Source organism: Calliopsis andreniformis, chromosome 1 (genome assembly GCF_051401765.1).
Source record: "Calliopsis andreniformis isolate RMS-2024a chromosome 1, iyCalAndr_principal, whole genome shotgun sequence".
Taxonomy (NCBI): Eukaryota; Metazoa; Arthropoda; class Insecta; order Hymenoptera; family Andrenidae; genus Calliopsis; species Calliopsis andreniformis.
Window position 1 is genome coordinate 4,666,951 of NC_135062.1, and position 23,031 is coordinate 4,689,981.

The 23,031-nt window shown below is 33.5% G+C and overlaps 1 protein-coding gene across 1 annotated transcript in view; it reads right to left on the reverse strand.

The window, feature by feature from the left end:
• Window positions 1-23,031, reverse strand: part of LOC143183297 (neural-cadherin-like) — a 387,170-nt gene that overhangs the window by 287,283 nt on the left and 76,856 nt on the right. Inside the window, exons 9-12 of the mRNA XM_076384825.1 lie at window positions 22,549-22,737; window positions 18,285-18,475; window positions 5,206-5,395; window positions 4,378-4,560 (exon numbers count right to left, since the gene is read on the reverse strand). Of these exons, the coding sequence (XP_076240940.1) occupies window positions 4,378-4,560; window positions 5,206-5,395; window positions 18,285-18,475; window positions 22,549-22,737 (753 nt within the window). The remainder of the gene's footprint in view (window positions 1-4,377; window positions 4,561-5,205; window positions 5,396-18,284; window positions 18,476-22,548; window positions 22,738-23,031) is intronic.

Here is a 23,031-nt window from a genome sequence, read left to right on the forward strand (position 1 = left end):
TCCAGCAAATGTACGCCAATTTCTAACGATTTAGGAAATTTCAGTAAAGTTATAGTTATTTTTATATTGGGTAAATAGATATGATTTCTTATTTTAATTTAACAGATGCTGGATTATATGTACGTATTTAGGAGACAGAAAAGATTGTTCATTCATTGGTACAGCATCTAGAATAGTAAATACCAATGAATGAACAAATGTTCGTAAACTTTCACTATTTACAGAATATTTAATTATAGAAACGACTAAACGATGTAACTATAAATACAAACTTATCATACGACTATTAAGTGCACCTCGAATCATCAATTGTAGATGTCAAGTAACAAGACTTACCGTGAGCTTGTTAGACGCCAACAAGACAACTGTCAAACGAATGAAATGTAATGTTCTGCAGATTATAGGTTAAAAGAACGCTATTGCGAGACGTCTATACGACTGTGTACATTTCAACGTCAAGAGAGCTTGACACAACTTGATATTTCATATAATATGAAGCAATGTACATTCATTGGGAGGGTCTTTATTCACTGGACACATTACCCTACACGTAAAAAGCGAAAACAAAATGTTCTAGTAAATACAAACACAAACATGAATAGAAGGGCGACAACTTGAAACTCATAATTAGTACACGTAAACTCAATAAATTTTCAAACTTGACTTTCTTAAAAATGGAACTCCATTTGAAAAAACTTTATTTCTCCTTTTCACCTTGTTTTTTATGAAGAAACATTTCCTGAGAGTCGGTTATACTACTAGTAACTGAACACCTTGTGTGTATATACCTGTATCCTATGGACCTTTATCCTTTGTATAAATAATATATGTTAACAAATAAATGAGGAAAATACTGTGTCCATTAGGTGGTTTCAAACATGTATGTAGAATTATAAAAGAAAATTCAATAATCTACTGATACAGCATTATAAATATTACTGATAATAAAATTATAATAAGAATATAATAATAAAAACGTTGTTTTTTATCAAGTAGATTTTCAGTATTTACTATAATATAATTAAATATATGTAATACAAGTTTACTGTCTGTAAAACATTGAACATTTAAATAACCTGAAGTAGATAATAAAAAATTGATAAAATAGGTAGTATGTAGTTCAAAATATGTGCAGGTATTTTTAGAGCAATATATGTGTAACAAATTTTGCAACGTTTTTAGGATTCAGGCATGATCGTTTCCACTATAGTTTATTCAAACTAAAATACTATTGATTTTCAGTACTTCGTATAACTTACCATAATTTTGATAGGGAAACAAATGTCGTATTTAATAGTTCACTTCACTATATTTTATGATAAAACAGCCACTGTATCTTAAAAGAAAAATATAGATAAATAGTAAAAAATATAGATATATAGTAAATAATAATAAATTACAATTTGACACAGTTGTAAATACCAATGACTTTATAATTCACATGAATTGTAGAATTGCAGAACTATTCCCATTACAAATCATTTTACAAAAATAATAATTTGCAATAGAAACATTAAACAATATGCAACACTGTAAAATAACTTTCTTCTTTTTTCATTCGAAGTGTTAAAAAATATCGTTTTCGAGTATTACTAATTACTTTACTGTCATGTTCCCTTTACTCATATCCAATATCAGATGGAAGAAACAAAGACAAGTTATACGAACAGCGAATTACGAATGTAAGTAGCTTTCACGACGAAGGATGCCAACGAACTGATTCGAAATTTCTTACAAAATATCATTCTTGGATATAGGTGTATTACCCACTCCTTACTGTATCGGTCAGCCGCAAGGCAAGTCATACAGGCCCAAGGATATTTTGCCGATGCGATTGAATGTTTGTATAAAGCTTGGTGTTCTAGCTCTGTTAACATCCCAAATAGATGCTCTGTTCTTCAAATTATTGACGTTTTATTAATAACTATGCGGAGTGTTAAATCACTTTTTCCCTTAAAAGTATAGAAAGTGGATCTTCGATAAAACCCTTCATTGCCTCCACCCCAATTATAACTCAAAAATATGAAGAATACTAATAATAAAAAATAAACTGTTAAATCTTTTTATATTTGCAGAAAGTATAAATGTAATTAATCTGTATTTGAATCTCTTTTTATTAGAGACTGTATATTAACAGACGAATATGAATTTATGTTCTTTTTATTAGGCAAGGCACAATTAGGCAAGTGAAATAGAATGTCAATTATCGAGGACGGTGATTAGACGAAATATGTATGTAATCATTATCGGAACATAAAACGGAACGTATGTATTTACAATATCATACCTACATCAACACAGTTTATGTATTAAAATTTCAATTTGTGATGATCACCATTGACATATTTAATATTTCGTAAATACTAGATATAAGCTCTTATGCCAATAAAATAACATATTCATCTACATTATGGGTAACAGAAGATGGAAAACAAACTGCTATTCAAATTTTTAAGGAAAAGGGTTATGAAAGTTACTACGAATCTATATCGAAGAATATATTAAAGAATTTGAACAATTTGAGGAATTTAAAGAATTCAAAGAACTCGAAGAATTCAAAGAATTTAAACAATTTTAAAAATTTGAAAAATGTCAGGAATTTTAAGGATTTTAAGAATCTAGACAATCCGAAGAATTTGAAGAATTTGAAGAATTTGAAGAATTTGAAGAATTCAAAGAAGATTGCAAGAAAATGATTTCCAAATTGTTAACGGTCGGCAAGTAAATAATTTGTGAATAACTGAGCTACTAGTAAAAGATGTATTTCCAACTCAAAAACACTTCATAAGATAATCTCTTCTAAAGCAGTGTATTTCCAGTGGGACAATAATATTTAAATAATTGACCTTCCCAGAATTATACAGTTTCAGAGCGTGATTTCTCTGTTAAGTTAATTATTCACCAATGACTAACTTCCTACTGAAATAATCACGAGCAACCAATTGAGTTTCAAATAAAACAGCTATTGCGACATAATTTGTTTATTAATGATTGAAATGTGTAAATAACGGCAGTAGAGAACATTGTGCGCATAGCAGACAGACCGTGTAATTGAAGTCCGACTCTAATCTGAAAACGAGCCATGAGGGCCGGTTAATAGTTCATCGAAGTCGATCCAATAACAGTAAACGACTGATGAATACAAAATCGATTAATATTCTCGCGATCGATAGCGAAATTGTATAAGAAAATTTGAAAAGGAAAACTAAATCATTACGAAATGATAATTTGAACACTAAAATTGAATTATTAATTATGAAAAATATAGAAATTACTTATTTGTACACTGAAAATTTTCAATTCTAAAGGGAAAGTTCTGCCAATACTTAATTTCTTTTACAAAATTATAATCGTAAAATTACAATATACAGAGTGATCGGTTTAACTGGAAACCCTCTGAGTGTTTGCATGATTTAATGTAAATGCTGTTGATTTCCAGTTAAACTGATCACCCTGTATATCAACCTTTAAAATATACAACTGAAAAAAATACCAAAATAATTGAGTGTAGATATGAAGAAGGTAATTTTATAAACACAACTAATAGTAACTGATAATCTGAAACTTCTTTGTACTTATCATTTATACATTTTTTCTTTAACCCTGTTTCAACCATTTTATTGCAACATATTCGATGTGGTCCAAAATGAAAACTCAAAACACGATTTGTCCTGATTTAATATATTTTTCACTCTTCCAAAAATAATGGTGATCCCGTTGAAAATCAAATTTCTTACTTTATTAACTATCTGCATCAAGGTTTCCTTCTAGCGTGTATGAAGCATAAATATAAGTACTGTGTAACTCGTATGTATAAATAGATACACGTATACATATATTTCCAATTTAATCAATCTATGTACGTATAACATAAATAGCGAAATGTGCATTATTTTTGACAAGCTTTTTAAATGGACATTCATAAAAATTCAATGAAAAGATTATCTACATATTAAAAATAACTTCTTCGTAAACGACGGTATTTTAAAAACTTCTTTTAATTTAAAAAATATTAAATTAAAAATGAAATACAATTTTGTAATGAAATACATTTTGGAAGTCTTTATCAGAACTTAAATTAGTTAACACGATAAACACAGAAGTGGGTAAAAGAGTGCAGTAAGGAGATGATATAGTTTTAGTAATTATAGTTCCAAGAAATTCAATCTTTGATTTAACAACGTACGTTTGTTGTAAGATTCTACAAAGCGTCGAACCGTTGACATTTCAATAGGGCAATACATATGATACTTAAAATGTAATTAGTTAATTCTAATAAGGAATACAGAGTCCTCAAATAGAATGAGAGATATTTCGAGCTGCACATAATCTGTACCACAGACGAGCTATTTAGCCAATGGCTATACTTGTACTAACCTGATTGTTCGGGAAAGTGCCATCCTTATCAATAGCGTTGACTTGAGTAACCTTACTGCCGATCGGTTCACCCTCGAGTACAGTTTCTTGTTCACGTTCAGTGAACAACGGTATTTCGTCGTTAACATCCTCCAGGACAATGTAAATGGTAGCTTCAGAGGCAAGCTGCTGGGCACCATTGTTCTGCAAGAGAGAATTCCTTTTATCTTACCTGCGCACTCCACTTTTCACTTAATTCAATAGGTTTAATTTCGCATTATGTAGTCCTACGATCAATTAAACGTAGGTGTATTCAAATTTTATAAACGTTATCAAAGATCTTTTGTAATTGAACAAATTAATGTCAATGTTCACTGTTTCAAACTGAATGTTCTTAAACATTGAAGTAACAGAGTACATTTGCTTCATCTAATAAAAAGGTGTGCAAAAACTTTGTACCGTGAAAATTAGAGATCATTTGATTCCAATCTATTTGATAAGTATAATATATTTTATAACTTTTATAACTTTTAAGTCTCACCAATCGAAGTTAAATCAATTCAAGACGACGAAAACAAAACATTAACAGGCCATAAAAACTCATGAGACAACCTGATATTTTTATCAGCTAATAAAGAAAAGGAATTCCAAGCGGAAATACTTGAACACTCTAGAACTAAGAACACTCGTCTTGCAAGAAGCACAAATTCACAGATCTACGTTTGCTTAGAGTACTCTGGAAATTCCGAGTCCAAACATACAGCTGCGAATTTTCCAACAACATTTCAGGCGCAGAATGCACAAGACGTGTTCTTTCAAGCATAAGCGATAGCTTATTCTTACACGTACCTCTACTCGTATAGTCAGATTGTATTCCTTTATACTCTCGTAATCCAGAGGATGGTTAACCTTGATGTCGGCCCAGGTGACAGAGTTCTCGGAACGTTGCTGAAGGTAGAACGTGTGAAACTTGTTGGTCTGTGTCGTGGATCCAGGCATTAGCTTGTAATACACCGTCGGATTATTGTCGATCCCCGAGCTGCCGACACACACCAGAATCACATGTTACAAGGTCTGCTCGGCATCTTCATCGACTTCAGCAACGGAGACTTAACGAACGGAAACGGGAAACGGAAACAGAAACGAGAACGGAAATACTCCTAGGGTAGACATATGTATATCGAAAAATACAAGGCAATATTTTACCGACTAGACGAAAGAGACTATACAAATATCGTCTTGAAACGAAACAACTCCATGCGGTTTATTGACTGTTACCCATCCAGCCTGTGTTTCTTGCCTTCGTTTTTCTTTTCTCTTTCTTTTTACCCGCAAAAGAAGAAACGCCCCCTTTGCTAATAGGACATCTAAAAATATATTGCAGAGCTGCGATGCGATCTAAGAATTCAATAGAAATTTACCTAACACGCTGCATTTCCCGTCATCGCCTGTCTGTTCCGTTTCTAGCGCGTCTAAGTTATCAGAGTTACATGTTAGCACGTCTAGAACCTATCCCGACCCACGATTGTCCTTGCTAATTCTAAAGCTACATCTCCTTATTCTTGTCTCAATCATTACCCCTAATTGTCTACGAGCAGATTTGTTAGAAACGTTTTGTTACGTTGTGTTATAATGTTCATGTATCCTTTCATATGGTCGTTTTACTAACTTTTGTGATACGATAAGTATCATGGGAAGGGAAAGTAAGCTAACAATAAAAGTTTATAACAGTTTGTAGAGAATGACAGAACTAAGAAAATAACTCGTAAAGAGGACCATATGAAAAGTATTACAAAATTTTGTTCACCGAACTGACTAAACAGTGTTACATATTGATGAAGGCTCCTGAATTTTCTCAATATTTTGACGGATATCACTGTTTCATACTCAGTGATTTCGAATTGCTTCGAGTTACAAGAAATTAAAAAAAAGCATTATATTTTTATTTTCCAATAGTTTTGTTTTAATTGAATCACTGTACTATTTCAGGTTTAATATTCTGCTAATGTGTTTAAACTACCGAATGAGAACTATGAAATTATTCAATCGGAAAGTATCGACTGCTTTTAGATTCTTGATTGAAGTAATACTTAAGTAAAAGAAATTTTAAAGACAAAGGTACTTAAAGCTTATTAATTGAAATTATTAAAATTAACTTCAAGATTGCAAGCTTTTAAATAGTTCGTGACGCTTTTTAAAGGCTTGCAATCCCAAAGTAAAATTAAAATTAAAAATTCAATCCTTTACAACTTAATCTGCTTCTTATCAATAATTATAGAAATTTCTCCAGATTAATTAAACAAGAAAGTACATATTATTTGAATGTCTAAATTTTTTAGAGCTATCAAGAATGTATCTAAATTAAGTTGTAAGAAAATGTTTAGCTTTTGAAACTTTGTACATGTTGAAAATTCTTCCAATGCTCGAAGTAATTCAAAATTTGCTGAGATATTTTATGCAGAAACGATGAAACTTCATCGATGGCGTGTATATTCGATTGTACGTGAAGCTGACTAAATTATTAAAGTAGTGAAAGATTAATATTCTTTTAAACACATGTTCAAATATTCATGGACCATTGAATTTCACTCTTCCAAGTTATGAATCTCGTAAACATTTGGTATTTGCCAATTGACTGACCCATAAATTGCATTTAAAATTTTTGAATACTGTTCAAAGCGAAGGTATACCAAAACTTTTAATATGTTACACTTACTAAATTTCGAATATTGCTTTAGAAATTGTATCTCATTTGGATAAAAATTCTCTATCTCGATTATTCAATACTATTAAAATTTACAAGTATAAAAAATAAAAACTAAAACATAATGTTAATATTGTAAATATACAGATATCTATTCTTTAAACAACAATGAAATTTGCAAATTACAGAATTCAGTACCACGAGAGGAAAAATAATTTAAAATTGATTGTGAAGGTACAAATATTATGCATAGTTAACTCACAGTCAGTTGCATACTAGAAACAACATATGTAATAAAACTTTAATAATTTAATAACTTCAACGTGGTCATCGATCATCATTTGCCTGCATGGCAAGGTGCGATCTGTTGGACGTTCACGATACATCGTGACGAGTCTCAGAGGCCTCAGAATGAATGATACCATTTATTAATTCGGACGAGTACCAGCAACATCGATATGCGGCCAGTTCCAAAACGGAATGCTTCGAAGAAGGAAACGGAACTTCGAAACCAACGTTCATTCGTTAAACGTCCTTAGATCCTACCGTTTTATGAATTCCCTCGCTTCTTCGTGTAATCTTGCAGCAGCGTAGTGCCTCGAAAAAGGGCATTGATATACGAGAGCGCTACCCAGTCGGCTTAGCGAAACTAAATCCAGCTTTGCATTAATTTTTCGACGATTAATACCGTTTGATGTCGACTCCTACATCGGGGATGTTTGCAGCCTCCGAGCGGGTCAAGTGATTTGAAATGAGATTTCATGAAGGAAACTGCATTGAAAAATCTAGCCAGTCTTTCTCTCTGTGCATCAACATTTTTAGCTTTTGTTTTGTTCAATGTCGTGAAGTGTGCTTCAAGACATGAGAACTTGTTGAATATATGATACATGTGTAATGATTTAGGAACACTGAATTTTAGAAGATTGAAAAATCTTTCGCGCGCAGTTTATAAGAATTATAAAGTGTCTTAATCTTTTTTAATAATCAATCTTAAATTTGTAATTTGTAAACGACAAAACTTCGAGGTATTGTCGAATACATTTCATTACCATATTCTGTTTATTATACTTAAATTATACTAAAGCCAAACTAACTTTGGATGTAATGATATTTTCTATCCTTTTTTACAATTTACTCAAAGTTATCAAAACACTTTTAAGTTAATGAATATTTTTCTTCAATTTTTTAATCCTGAAATTGATTTAATGATAACTATAAATACCTACATATAATTGTATTAAATAATTATGTAATGAAAAGTAAAAAACTATTTCGTTCTGTAAATAAATGAACACAAACGTCATTGACGTAAATATGGATTCTTATACTTAAGCGTTCTACCGGTATTGAATTAATTCAAGCGCTCATGTATGTAAATACACACATGTGGAATAACGAGAAGGAAATGTACAACTACGATATGAATTACTAGCAGTTATATGCAAATAATAATGCAGAAATATATGAACTGTATTGCATAGTTATCTGCATTGCAAAGTATAATTAGAATTTCTTTTATAGCTTTGCACGAAATAGTCATTAGAGGAAAAAATAAATGTTTATAGATTAAATATAATGAATAACTAGAGTGATGGTTTTTAGTACTAATTTATGAAAAATTTTACATAGAAAAGGATTATAAGTAGAATTTATGATGAAACTCGGTGAAACGAGGTATGAAATTTTTAAACCCGTATGATCAGATATACGACTCATGTAAATACAATGTAATGAATAATCGGCGATGAAATATTCAGTTGACCCAATAATTTTAAGTAATTACAGTATTTCAAACACTAAATAATGAATAAAATATTCAAAATACAAAAAATACGAACAGTTATAAGTAAACAGCTGATTTTTATGCATTTATGGAAATTTGAAATGTGCAAAAAGTTACAGAATGAGTATAATATTTAAAAACATTGCAAATACAAAAAAATAGACTGTAAATTATAGTATTTAAAAGTTGAAGCAAATTTTTATTTGGATTCCATTTCTTTAACTGTGTTTATAAAAATATGAAATTGCATAAAAATCTACAATCTAGTTAGAAGTGAAAATAAATAGGATACTTTATTAAATAGACATATTCATATAAAATCATAAAAGTATAAGTATATTCGAATTTTTCTAAGCGGTTCTTGTATATTAAAATCAAATTTTGTTCGATAAAAACATAAATACTCTTTTCTCAATTTCCCACCTTAAGGTAATCTTAAACGCAATCTTGCACTTTAATGATTTTCATTGGACCAAGAGGAGAAGTTTTAGAAGACCTAATGAGATTAAGAATTCTATTACTCGATTTTTAATAACACTTAACCGTAAGTTTAAAATGGAATTAACCTTAGGTAATGCAACTAACTTGAACAAATCAGATGATCGATAAGTACTTCAAACTTCTTTTCAGAAACTTGAAAACATCAACGAACAAAGTACTAACAATACCTGAATAAATATAAATAATATAAAATATCTATCGAATTACTATTAAAATTTATTCGATTTTGTAAAATCAAACATTATACCGTTCCTTATTCTTATTGCAAGACAGGAGTTCTAAGACAATATTAAGGCTTGTTCGTTTAACATAGTATTCTATTTGAAATTTCCCCAATAATAATTCATATAGAGTTCTTGATTATTAGAATTGGCGTTACTGATAATAACTGATCATTATAAAGCCAGTACACCTCTTAATTTCTCATTTTGCACGCAAAATAAAATTTGTAAACTTTGTATTAATTAAAAACTATGCACATTTGCTCCATGTCACTAATGTTATGCTATATTAATCCATCAATATTAAAAACGTAAATATTGTTACAATGTTTATACTGTAATCTATATTTAGTTCAGAATGATAATGCTATAATATTCGATATTTCTACTGTTCTCAAATCAAATTTTTAAGAATATTTTCCACTCAAGACATATCATGGATTGATGCACAAAAAGAAAGACTACAATTCCTCACAGAGTTGTGTCGACACCTTTGACCAATTAAAACGTTTTTCCTCTACTTGTAAATAAATTACACAATCACAATTTATATTCAGATACAAAAAAGAAAGTAGGACAATCAATTATTAACGAGCTACAGTTGATCAAGTTCCAAAGTTTCCTTCTTCTGCTAAGTCTTCATAAATATTTCTAGGATGGGTCCAACAAATGCAAAAAAAAAAAAAACGGAATATCAGGAGCCTCAACTGTCGAGAGTGTAGATTAGTAGCTTGTAAGCGTGACCCTTCACCCCACATTTGCATGTTTCCTGTGCAGTGTACGTGTAAACGCTTGTACGGCCAACTCAAACGATCCTAGCCACACCGACATTCTCCCTATCCCTCTCCTTCTCCACCCCCCACCCCATCAGAACCCCCGCCCAGCACCTTCCACTCTCTCTCACTCCCTCTCCCACCTCTCTTCATCACTCTCTCTCCCTCGCCCACCTCACTCCATCATTCTCTCTCCCTCTCCCACCTCTCTCCATCATTCTCTCTCTCCCCCCGCCCCCTTTCTCTCTCTCTCATGCAATGGTCCCGTATGAGAGAGAGATAGAGAGTATCAATGTGGCCAGATTCGTCTGAGCTAGGTGTACCCTTGATGAATTAGCAAAGAAGCAAGTGAACATACCATTGTATGGCTCTGGCACGTATTCGACATTAGTAATGACACAAAAGAACAGCGTGAATTAGTTGTACCCCCAGTGGGTGCTTTAATTGTCCCGAAACAATGGTGCGTGGTGTTTGGTAGCCGTGTTTTAACGTCTCTTTAATTGCCATCGTCTCCCTCAACAAATCAGTAACTATATACAGATCTCTAACATCGTTTTCGCTTTTATTCCGTCGTTCTTCAAACGTGCCTAACCGATTCTCCAAGATTCAAGTGCTGTCTCGCGCTAATCAACATATGCTCATAACTTTGTTGTCGCTGCCTAAACGTAACTGTGATCGAATCGTCAAAGCTTATGCCAGCAGCACCTAATTACGCGATGATACACTTAAAACTACTACGAGCATTCAACTTATTCAACATATCGGTCAACCTAAACGACTCGATCGGCTAAACAAATTCTGAGAGAAGCTCTAGCTAGAAAACAATTCTTAAGTATCTAATTTTTACTGAGCTTGCCATTGATTGGCGCAAAAAGGTCCGACCGGCACAAAAAACCACTATGAGAACACGCTATGCTCTCGAAAATAAAAAACAAAACACATGGACAGCGGTCCAACGAAAACGAGATTACAAAATGGGGCGCATCAAAGTAAAAAGGAAAAACAAAATAGAGATTCACTTTCAGAATAATACGGTAACCTACCGCAGATAAGCAACTGACGAAACATGCCCAAAAATTAATACGGCATTCACGTAATGTACAATACGTATATATAATGTATGTATATATTAAGGTATGTATACATATCGATGATCTATATTGAATGCAAGTCTCGCAACAAACGGTAAAAGAAAAGGTCGGAGAACGGAAAAATGGCGAATGATGTTCGACGCAACTATTGTCAAACACGAGTTACGTACAGAGCGGGATAAGTTGGAACAAATTCGACAACTCTTATGGAAATATTGCTATTCAGATACGTTAATTTCTATTATCGTAGCCTAATTCAAATTTTTTAAAATTAAAACTAACACATTAAAATAAATTCATAGAGGACTAAAAAGAATAATATTATCTTGTCTATTATATGGATTCTTTTCCTGTGCACTCAATATACTAAACACTGAATTTAGATAGAAGTAGTACGGTTATATTAGTTGAATGATACTGTATGTTGTACAGGCAGATATTTTGATCACTTCTTTTACATTACATTTTATTTTTTATTCTAGTTTAAGTCTATGAAATACTAATATTTTTAAAACCAAATTTGAATAAGTGAATAAGATGTACTACATCTCTTTCAGTACTTTTGACTAAAGTTGACTTTCCAAAGTCTTTAGCTATTTTCATTTCACCCTAATCATTAACGGTTCAATCTAATGGTTGACACGAACAGAAATAATTAATAAAAAAAAAGTAATTATAATCACAGAATATAGTTACATTTAATCAATTATTAAGATACTCATCTAATACTGTTTTTATTTTCAATTTTTATTGCAACCTAAATACTAGCTTTAATTTGCAAGAATTGTAGATAACTGGAGAGTTATGAAAAATGTCCTAACTTTTTGTGAACTACGTGTAACCTATAACCAATCCAATTGTTATCAAACTAGTTCCAGATACATATCCCACCCGGCACGAAGGTACACGACGTAACAAATTTCGATGATAAAATTGTTGCCATCGGCACACTGTTTAGCTCCCGTGTCCTCGCGACGTCACCTCTGCAGGTTCGTCAACGGTTGGCACACGGTTCTGCAAATGATGTGCGCGCTCAGCGATGGAAAGCCGCGAAAGGACGACCCCTTTAGGGCACACGAAAACGATGAAGGCGAGACACAACTGAAGATATAAAAAATTTTGAAAAAAGCCAATCTGGTACAAAAATACGTGAACAGAGGAGAACGATGGAGAAGAACGGAAAATATGGGGAATTACGGAGAAATGGAAACGAAAAGAAACAGAAGAAAATGTAATCAATCGAAATATCATGTTTGAGGGAAGCATCTATTTGTAAAACATGCCCAAAAATGATTACGGCACACACACACACTAATTGTATGAGTTTCGCGGCTAAAGCCAGCTTTCTGCGATTATTTGAATAATCACTGCAGCGAATGTGACTTCACGACGCTTCATCTGTGCGTTTCACCGATTACGTTAATCCGTTATTCGATTGCAATATATTGCATCATATCAAACGCTGATTAAATTACGAACAATTTTAATGACACTTCTGGAAAATGAACTTAAGATATTTTGTTGAAACGTCCTGCGATCGCTTATGTTGAGTAAAAAGGTTTACTAATATGATCTTATGTTGAGTAAAAAGGTTTACTTTTAGCTAAACTATTTAGAGTTTAATTTGTGTCTTGTTGATACGACAGAAAACAAGAGTTTAGCATTTTTTCTGTGAGTGACAGACGTCTATATCTACATATATATTTACAAAATATGCAGCAACTTCAATTATTTAAGGATAAAAAGTGCCTTAGTTCTTAGTATTTGAATAATAAACTTTGTTAACCGTAATTTTAATAGTAAGCAGAATTTGTTCTCCTTCCAATTTTTTCTACGTTCAAACAAAAGTATTCATCTTTATGTACTTTTAAAACTTGTTATTGAGTATAGTTTAATTTGATCTGCCATTATAGAAAGTTTAAAGCTATAAAAACTATGCTGAAAAGAAATTAAAGCACATACTTTTCACAGTACAAATTCTATTCTATAATACGTACTCATACTGTAATAAAGCAATACATTATACATTTCAAAATATTTTCATTCTATACTTCTTTTTGCCTTAAATATTTTTCTGTTATGTGTTCACATAAATTATAAATTAATTTACAGATATTTTAACCTTTTTAATACCGAATAATGTGAACAATGGTATATTGTTGTCCGTTGAAATTCAACTTTTTTGGTAACTAAAGATTCATTGTAAAAAGACATAGTTAATATTTATAAATTTTTCAATTCTATGTATTAAAAAAGTCTTCTTATATATCTATACATCTGTCATTCAGTATTAAACGCTTTATATCATCAATTATTGTACTATACGTATTACTATATAACATAAAACCGACTGTAATTTTATTTACTGATATGTAAACAGAATTATACGGGCTGCAGTAAAATAATCTAGATGCAAGTAAGTACAGCATAATTTCTCGAAAAAGTGTTTTTAGAATAGTATTTAGAATAGTGTTTTTAGAATATTCGTAATACTGATATTCTCTTCTTTATATTCAAATTATATGTCCTATACACAGGGTGTAACAAATATACGTTGAAAGATATTGATAGAAATACTGATAGAGAAACTCAAATAAAACACAAAATGTCCTACGACATAGTGTTCGACCAGTCTCCATCCTGCAATAACAATGTCTAAAAATTAATATATCTATATCCTAAACTAACAATCAAACAATTTTATATTTTATAAATGCATTGAGGAGCAGAAATAAAATGAAAAAGTCTTCATACATTTTGTTGTATCTCTTACGCTTTAACTTTTATAAAGTTTTGAAAATTTGAAATGTTTGTAGCAAATGGATCTCGGATTTTTAAAACTTTATAAAAGATAAATCCTAAAAAATGTTACAAAATGTATTAAGAGTTCTTTGCTCTATTTCTGCTTCTCAATGCATGTGCAATATTACAGAATCCTCTGATGGTTAGTTTAGCATGTAGGTATATTAACTTTAAGCCACTATTATTGCAAAATGGAGACAGATCGAATATTATGTTATAGGACATTTTGTGTTCCATTTGAGCTTCCCTACTATCCCTTAGAATATTCCAACGTATAATTGTTATACCCTGTATAAGTTAATAAAAAATATGACTTTTCATTTCATTCATATTATATAATTTTAAATACCTAGCCGCCACAACGTCCAGCTCGTTATCACCTGAATCTCGCACACTTCGTCACTCGATATAGGAACAATATAAAGAACTGAATTTTAAATATTAATATTAATCTACAGTTAAATTATTACTTTTTCTTTAGAATTAGATATAAAACAGTTTAAAATGATTTCTCTTAATGAAGTCTGTCTCGTATTCTTTTTTGAAATTCTGCTTCCTAAATTCATATTTACATATACCTCTTATTTGTTATGTGCAATGAACTATTTACATTTATTGTTAATCTAAGCATAGATTGAAAATGTTGATCATTCTCTTGATCATCACCTATACGTATAACTTTTATTTCATTTATCATAGCTCAACATGCTATTATAAAAAGACAAATACTTTGCTAGAGATGTCTATCGCTGCATATTGAAACTTTATATTACATGCAAGAAGAAAAAGAAAACTAAAATTCTTGAATTATCAAAAAATAAGTATGTATAACTATTATTTTAATGAATCTAACTTTCAATGTAATATGCTTATATAAATGTATTATACTCAAAACAAAACTTAAAACAACTTAACTTGTTCATGTGACGGACGTAAATGTAAGTGTATGTATACCTAATGTATATTCAATGAAAGTTTAGAACATACTTTTTGCACATATTTTAAAGAGAAATACTGCTGTAATCACTTGTAGTACTAGATTGGTCATTAAACCCTGCACAAAGCAATATTGAAAAATTGACACGTATTTGAAATACTTACGTGCATACTGGCAATCGCATGACGTTATGCGTGAGGGGTTGCATTTTCTGTATGCACAGTAAAATGCATCCACCTTTGCACTACACTGACCTTATGCGGATACGACATCTGGCTTAAACGTGCACGTAATTAACATATTCGTTTCCACCGAAAGTGCACCTGTTTCTAGAATGTCTTGTTTGAAAATGTTACATTAAATGAAGACCCACCGTTAGTGGTTCCCATTATTAAAAATTACAATTTGGTTACGTACTTACCAAACGATTCTTTGTCATTAACAAATTTTACTTATGTATATTAAATATTTAATTGGCTTTAGTTCATCTATGAACAAATTTGAACAAACAGTTAAAACAAATAAATTAAATAAAAATTTCTAAAAACGACATACAACGAACCATTAAACATTATTTCCAGAGATAGAACATGATTGTAACGTAATCTTAACAGCAGCCTATTTATGAATAAATTAACATTTAAATACACAAATATGTACCTCTCCCTACATTTACAAATACCATTGCCAGTATCGTAATCCACAAAAATAAGTGATTAAACAGAATTATGAAACCAATTATTCCTGTTGAAATTCGGAAAAACTTTTCCTTAAATCAAATTAGAAACAGCAACACGTTCAGAAGCGAAACAAAACGTCCCATCTCATAAAACAGTATAACTTGAGTTGAAAATGATGAATCATTTTGAAAAAAAAAAAAAGAAGAACAAATTTACCCGAAATATATGAAATCTGTGAAAAAAACGTGCAATTTGGTATGATAAGTCAACATCAATTTGTTTTGATCATGTGCGTATAGACAATCGAATGAACGGAACGTCGGTTCGACGAACAATATGTATACACGTATCACGTCACCAACGCTGCATAAACGGAACGTCGTAAGTAATTACTTTAGTCCCCCATATTTTCTCCTTTCTAAATTTTTTTAAACGAATACCCGTGCTCATCACCTGACGTGTATGCGTGTTCATTTGTGCGCGGTATCTGTTACGTCATGAGTAGCGATAGGCGTTCGATGACGAATTTTTTAGTAACTTAATTATGAATCATTTTAAGTGTTGAAGCTATCTAACAATAAGAAACTTGCATAGTTCAAGGGGTAAGATGATTTTGGTAAACTGAAATCACTGAGAAGATTCTGAAACACTAAGAACCTCAAAATATGCTGTTAAAACTTGATTAGGCTTCTGAGTACAATAGAAACATGCAATAGCATCGAAATATCAAAGTATTAACATAATTCTATGTAATAATTATTTTCGGTAGAAAAGATAACCTTGCGTTATTCGTTAAAGTCTCGATATTACAGCATCTACAGCTAATCGAAAGTACACTGACGTTTAGAGACATTTGAAAACATTCAAGGGCTTCTAAGTACTTTTATCCTATCATTTGAAACATCTCGCGCGCCTCACTAGTAACATGATTAGTGTACACGTGTGTATGCGTGTGGGTGTATCTGTGTGTAAATGCGTATGTGTATAGAATCGTACACAATATCAATTAACGTGCACAAGAACAATACTGCCACGAGATTGCGTGCAGGGCGGGTACGTGCAGAGCCGCACGGAGCATTAACAGTGTGACAGACCTGGCTTTAACAGACACAACTTTAGCCCCAATGGGCATGTTCTCTTTACAGTAGATCGGGCCATACACTATGTAGTCCCATACGGGCGGATTATTCGCACGGTCCACAACTTCAATCTGAACCTCCACCGTTCGCGACAAGGGCGGGAAGCCCTTGTCTTGGGCCATTGCCTCCAGCTTGTACATCTCACGCTACACCAGACCGCGTGTATAACAAATGGAAACAAAAAACAATGGCGTTAGTGTCAAGCGTAATGACTCGTGGCAGTGGTATTTAACACGGAGTGGCTCGCTCTCTTTCTCCCTCTCCGCTTGTTTCTTCCGCATTATATCTGTCAGCCATTGCTTTGCACCCTGGTGTAAACCGGGTAAATCGCCATCTCTTGCTCTACAATTCATGTTTTGTCGGTCTGGTTAACTTTCTGCGCCCTCTGCTTAGTCGCTGCTCACTCGGTTAGCCCTCTAACTAGCGCGATTACGCTCTAAGCAAAGCGGGACTAGCGCCAGCTGGAAGCTGAGCGTGCTGAACACGGGATCGGTGATCGCTGATGCGCTTTAGCGCCCACCTCTGCACCTGCGTACTGCTCGTGAAAGAAAAAGAAAACCCCCATCAAAGGGACCTGGATCTCTCGTTATATCCTCGTCTACCCTATACGGAACATCGCGCATAATCTGGCATCCGGTATTCCGAACTCGTACATATCTAAGGATATTTCACGATAAAGCCTTCGGAGCCGATTTCAACGATACTTTAGGAATCATTTTGGATCAAATGTTTTATGTGTATTAACAATGGTCTAGGTACCACTTGATTCCTAAACATCTCATTTAAAAAAACGACTCCGACCGCTCGATAACAATTAACATAAGTAGGGAAAGACAGTAGTGGTAATAGTATAGTAATGGTAGTAGTAGTTGTAGTAACAGTAAGTAGTAGTAGGTAGTAGTAGGTAGGAGTGTCCGACCAATCAGCGATCTACCGCGCCGCACTTAACCATACATGCCTTAGCTCCCATAAAATACATCATATATGCACAGAAAGAAACAGGAAACGTTAGAATGTAATTATAACTAACCAAGATCGAAACGTCTAAAATGGCACAATTAAATTAAACGGTACTGTGACGTAACGACGGAAACCGATACGAAGATGAATGTGAAGCTATAATAAAGCGACAGACGAACACAGCGACAGATGGGAGAAGAGAACAAAAGGAAAAGAAAGGAAATACCAGAAAAGAAAGAGTACCAACAGAGAGATAGAAGGCAAAAGGGAGTCAGCAATGCATGGCACGGCACGGCATGTCACGTGTCTTGTCTCGGTCATGTCATGGCATACAAACCTGGCTTTCACCGACGTCACTACAGTACCCACTGTGACATTTTCTTTGATGTGAATGGGGCCGTATACATTCGCATCCCACACAGGTGGTTTATTGTTTCTGTCTACGACGTCTAACTCAACGTCCACGTCTGCGTGCAAGACTTGGATCCCTCTGTCGGAGGCCCGTACTCGCAGGCGATAGCTGTCACGCTAGTGGCAAAACATTGGGCCGTCAACTCACAGAACACTTTTTCGGGACTGTTGTTGGCGGATTTTTGTTCATTGGTTTTCTTTTTTGACTCTTTTTTTTTTGGTTGGCGTTTCACGAAGAGATAAGTCACTCAGTAGCGAGCGCAGTTTTAGAGGGCCGTCGAGAATAACCCAGAGGGTTTTTCTCGTAATCGCGAAACGAAACGAAAGAGATAGAAGAGAGTGAAAGACCATGCAGTCTCGTGGGTATCCGCTTAATTGTTCCGGACCTCATTCTTTTTCGGAGCTTGTTTACTGTTTAATCTTCGACACGTCTGCCAATCTCTGATCGACCTGAAAATTTCTACCATTATTGAAACTGTTTTCTGTCGCTGCTGCGGCACTGACACAGTCGATCATGGTGAATCTTCAATCTTTAGTCTTTACTGTGAACGACAATTAATTTCCATAAACAGTACTTACCCACTAGTCTGTCTTTCTTTAAACATAATTATGCATATAAAAAATAAAATTGTGTACTTTAATTATGTACAGTTATATGATACGATATTGCAGGTAGGTTATAATTATGTTGCAGGACAACAGAAAAGGTATCTCTTATACCAATAACATTTTTTCTGCATAAAGTGAAATCAACACATAAACTGTAACTAAAATTTCATTATCAAATAAAATATTTATAATTACGCTGACTTCTACGAAATACTTCCTCTAAGAACTCCTTCAATGTTAATCACCTATAAAATATCAGAATCTTAGAATTTTGGATTCCATCTTTGTACATTTTTACATAATTTATTATAAATTTTTTGTCTATAAATCTCTTTTTGCCTGTATACTGAGACAACTGCTTCAAAACAATCTTTGAAGAAGTTTTTTGTAATATAATCATCAGTAATGTTTGGTATCGAAGAGGTCCTTCACCTGCGGATACTCTCGAGACCAGGACGAGAGAATGAACAGAAAGCGCGGTGACACGAGTGAACATTTTCAATAAGAAAGTAATAAAAATCTTCAAGAATAAAAAACGGATCGCGTATGGCAATAAACATTGTAACGTAAAGATAACAGAAAAAACAAACAAGAAATCGATCAGAGATAGTGAAAGAGAGAAAGAGAGATAGAGAGATAGACAGAGAGATAGAAAGAGAGAGAAAAAGAGAGCGATACAAAAAAGGAAAAAGAAAACATAATGACGACTCCGAGTGACAATGTAAATCGTAGAACAACAGAGACGGAAAAAGAAATAATTGAAATTGATAAAATATCACACTAAAAAATCGAACGGAAAGAGCCGCTCTAGATGTACTGCAACGAATATCATACTCTTTTCTCTCTTTTTTTTCTTGTCTTGCGCTGGTATAACATTCGGTTATCATGTTATACTGTAGTTCTCTCGATGCAAAGTGTGAAAACACAAGAACGTGATTCCTACTTACTGGAAAACAGCCCTTTTTTTTTGTCATCATCAAATCCGAAGAAAGTAAATGGTGCAATGAACACAAACATAAACAATAAGAAATTCAAATTAGTTCCTTTACGAAATCAACCAATGCAGGCATTTGCATGCAAGCGAGAATGCGTTTAAAGAGGCATCAGGAGGAACAGGGTGACGTGAGATAGATAGAGAGAGAGAGAGAGAGAGAGAAAGAGAGAGAGAAAGAGAGAGAGAGAAAGAGACCGACAGACAGAGAAAAAGATGAAAAGAGCGAGACAGACAGAGAAAAAGAGAGGGAAAAATAAAGATAGAGATGTACGTATAGAGAAAGAGAGAGAAAGAGAAAGAGTATGAAAAAGACAGTGAGAAAGAGGAAGAGAGAAAGAAATACAGAGCCTGAGGACAGAAAAGGGTGGACTGGGTGGTTGGCCGGAGTCACAGAGAGAGAGAAGGAAAAAAAATTATGACGACCCCTCGTCTGATTCTTTCGTTTTAACGACACTCAAAAACCGATGGACGTTTTTACCGTGCATCATTTTTTACGTTGGCTCGTCGTGTGCGTTTTATAGATCCGCATTAATCCGTATCTTTTTTTCTCTGTTTCGTTACGACAGTGGTATGCCGCCCCAATCACAGAAGAAAAAATGTCACACCACGGACAGATTTCTTACGGTTTATTGTTATTGCGCTCTCGGCAAAAAATGTCTCTCGTTTCTCATTTACTTTTTTTGGCTCATTGTCAGTCACGTCGTGGTTTGCGAGGGTACATGGGGACGAAAATCGGAAACGTCAGTGAAAGAAAATGGTAAAGGGAAATGGGCGAAATGTTAGAACGAAAGTAATAGAAAAACACGGAATGCGAAGGCAGATGGAAAAAACGGTAAACAAATCGTTCCAAAAAGGGAACGAAAATCGAAAAAAGTTAACTTTAAATTATGTACAGCAACAAAATGCAAATCGTAAAAAATTACGCTTCCGCGACGATCAGTCCTGATCGTTCACAAAAATAAAAGCAAAAACTTACGAAATTTGTACGAATCACAATGCAAAATAAAGGGACTCGATCAACAAAAACGAGTTCTTTTAAAAAACCGTAGAAAAAGATTTAAAAAAGGGAAATGAAAATGTTATAGACGTAGAGGGGGGAGAGAGAATGAGACAGAGAGAGAAAGAGAGCTGAGAGGAAGGATATAGGAGCGAGAGCGAGATCCGTTCCTGTAAAGGAATCAAAAACACATTCATATAAAATATGCAAGCATTTTCAAAAATTGTTTATGTCTGATGCACCACAAAATGCGTAGAGGTTGAAGTACACCGTACGTGGGGCTCAAAAAATGTCGTTCCCACCTGCTCCTGGAAGTTCAAAAAACATCACTTCCCTTTTGAAAAACATTCATATTAGTATTTAGTGAAGGAGAATAATTAAAACGGCAATTAGTTCGGGTTTTTTTTTTATCGTTTCCCTTCCTTTGGTCTGTTATTCGTTCGTTCCTTCCCGTCGTATCTCCGCGGCTCTGTGACGCGTTTACAAAAAGAGGGAACAAAAATTCGCAGACACCCTTCTCGTTGGCTAAGGTTGGAAAATGAAGAAAAGTGCACACGCTCGTTTCGTCACGGATCGACTTGTTTGACCACGCGCGTGACTCGAAAGTTAAAATATATATTGTTTACATTTTTTTATTCACTCTTGATTGAGTAACTGGTACGAAAAATGATTTTTAACAGAAAAATAAAAAAAAAGTCGTAAACTTTGTTCTCGGTTTGCGAAACCGAACGGCCGACGAAAAAGATGACGAAGGAACAACGGAAGAAAAAGAAGAAGAAAGGGACGAACGAAATAAGAAGATAATCGAAGAAACAAAACGTTTGAGATCGTTTATCGGTGACCGACCACGGCGATAAACGAAACTGGACAAAGAGGTGTTCGATAGTTCAATTGGAATTTTGTTTTAAAAGGTACTCGCGCCGCGAGCATGTTCTCGATAGAAAAGAATGAGAGAAGACAGAGAGAGAGTGTTCTGTTGCAAAAATAGCCCGAACGGTCGATCGATTCAGGTACATGAAGCGTTTGAGGAAATCAGGCATAGCTAAGTATTTACCATAGTGAACACATTGTGCATATCAATGGGAATTAAAAAGTTCTATACATGTGCCGTAAAAAGGAAACTCATTGTCGTTGCATATTAGTGATAATTAGAGAAATAATTGCCGACCAAACGCATATTAGTATACAATATTATCCGATTAGCAACAAAACGGATTCGTGTTAAAGAACGTAAGTCAGAACGTAAACGTACAATATATCGGCAGAAGGTGTACACTTAAGTTTGTAATTCGTATGATATAAATATAGGTATAAATATATATTCTTTTCCATAGGCGCACACATACACACACGGTTTAAGGTATGTATATGTGTGCATGTATATACGGACATAATAATTACTGAAGGGTGACGTGCATTTTCGACTGTTGATCACTTTTTAACAGTTCATGATATTTTCTCATTCGAATCTCTGCAAGTCAAAGACTTAAGTGCTCTTCGCTCGAGAATATACGACAACCTTCTACAGATTGCTATAATTATTCCTAATAAGAAATGTATATGTAAATTATTTTTAGTGAGAATACTCACGTCTAGAGGCTTCTTTAGGATGATCCAACCAGACTCTGGTTGAATCTCAAAGTACTCCAGGTTTTGGTCATTAGGTGAACTCAACGAATACGTTATGGCACCATTATTGTCGGCATCTTCATCCGATGCCGACACTCTCAAAATATTCGTCCCGATGCTCGCATCTTGTTTTACATTCTCTGTATATTTCTGTAAAGAGATGAAAATGGAATCACAATTATATCGATAAAAAATATTGTTTAACTATTTGAGTCAGTAGACTAATCAATAGTCAACTTATTACACGTAGCTTGAAACGAAGAAAAGCGAGAAATTTTACAAATAATATAACTAAGGAATAAATCTGTAAATACCAATTTTATTATTTTAACATAATCTCTCCTTTCTATTCAGAAACTTTTCTGAAAGTCACATAAAACTTATTTTATTTATCAACGTTAATTGTGATTATCTTCGATAATCGCTTCTTGAAATTTCGAAAGG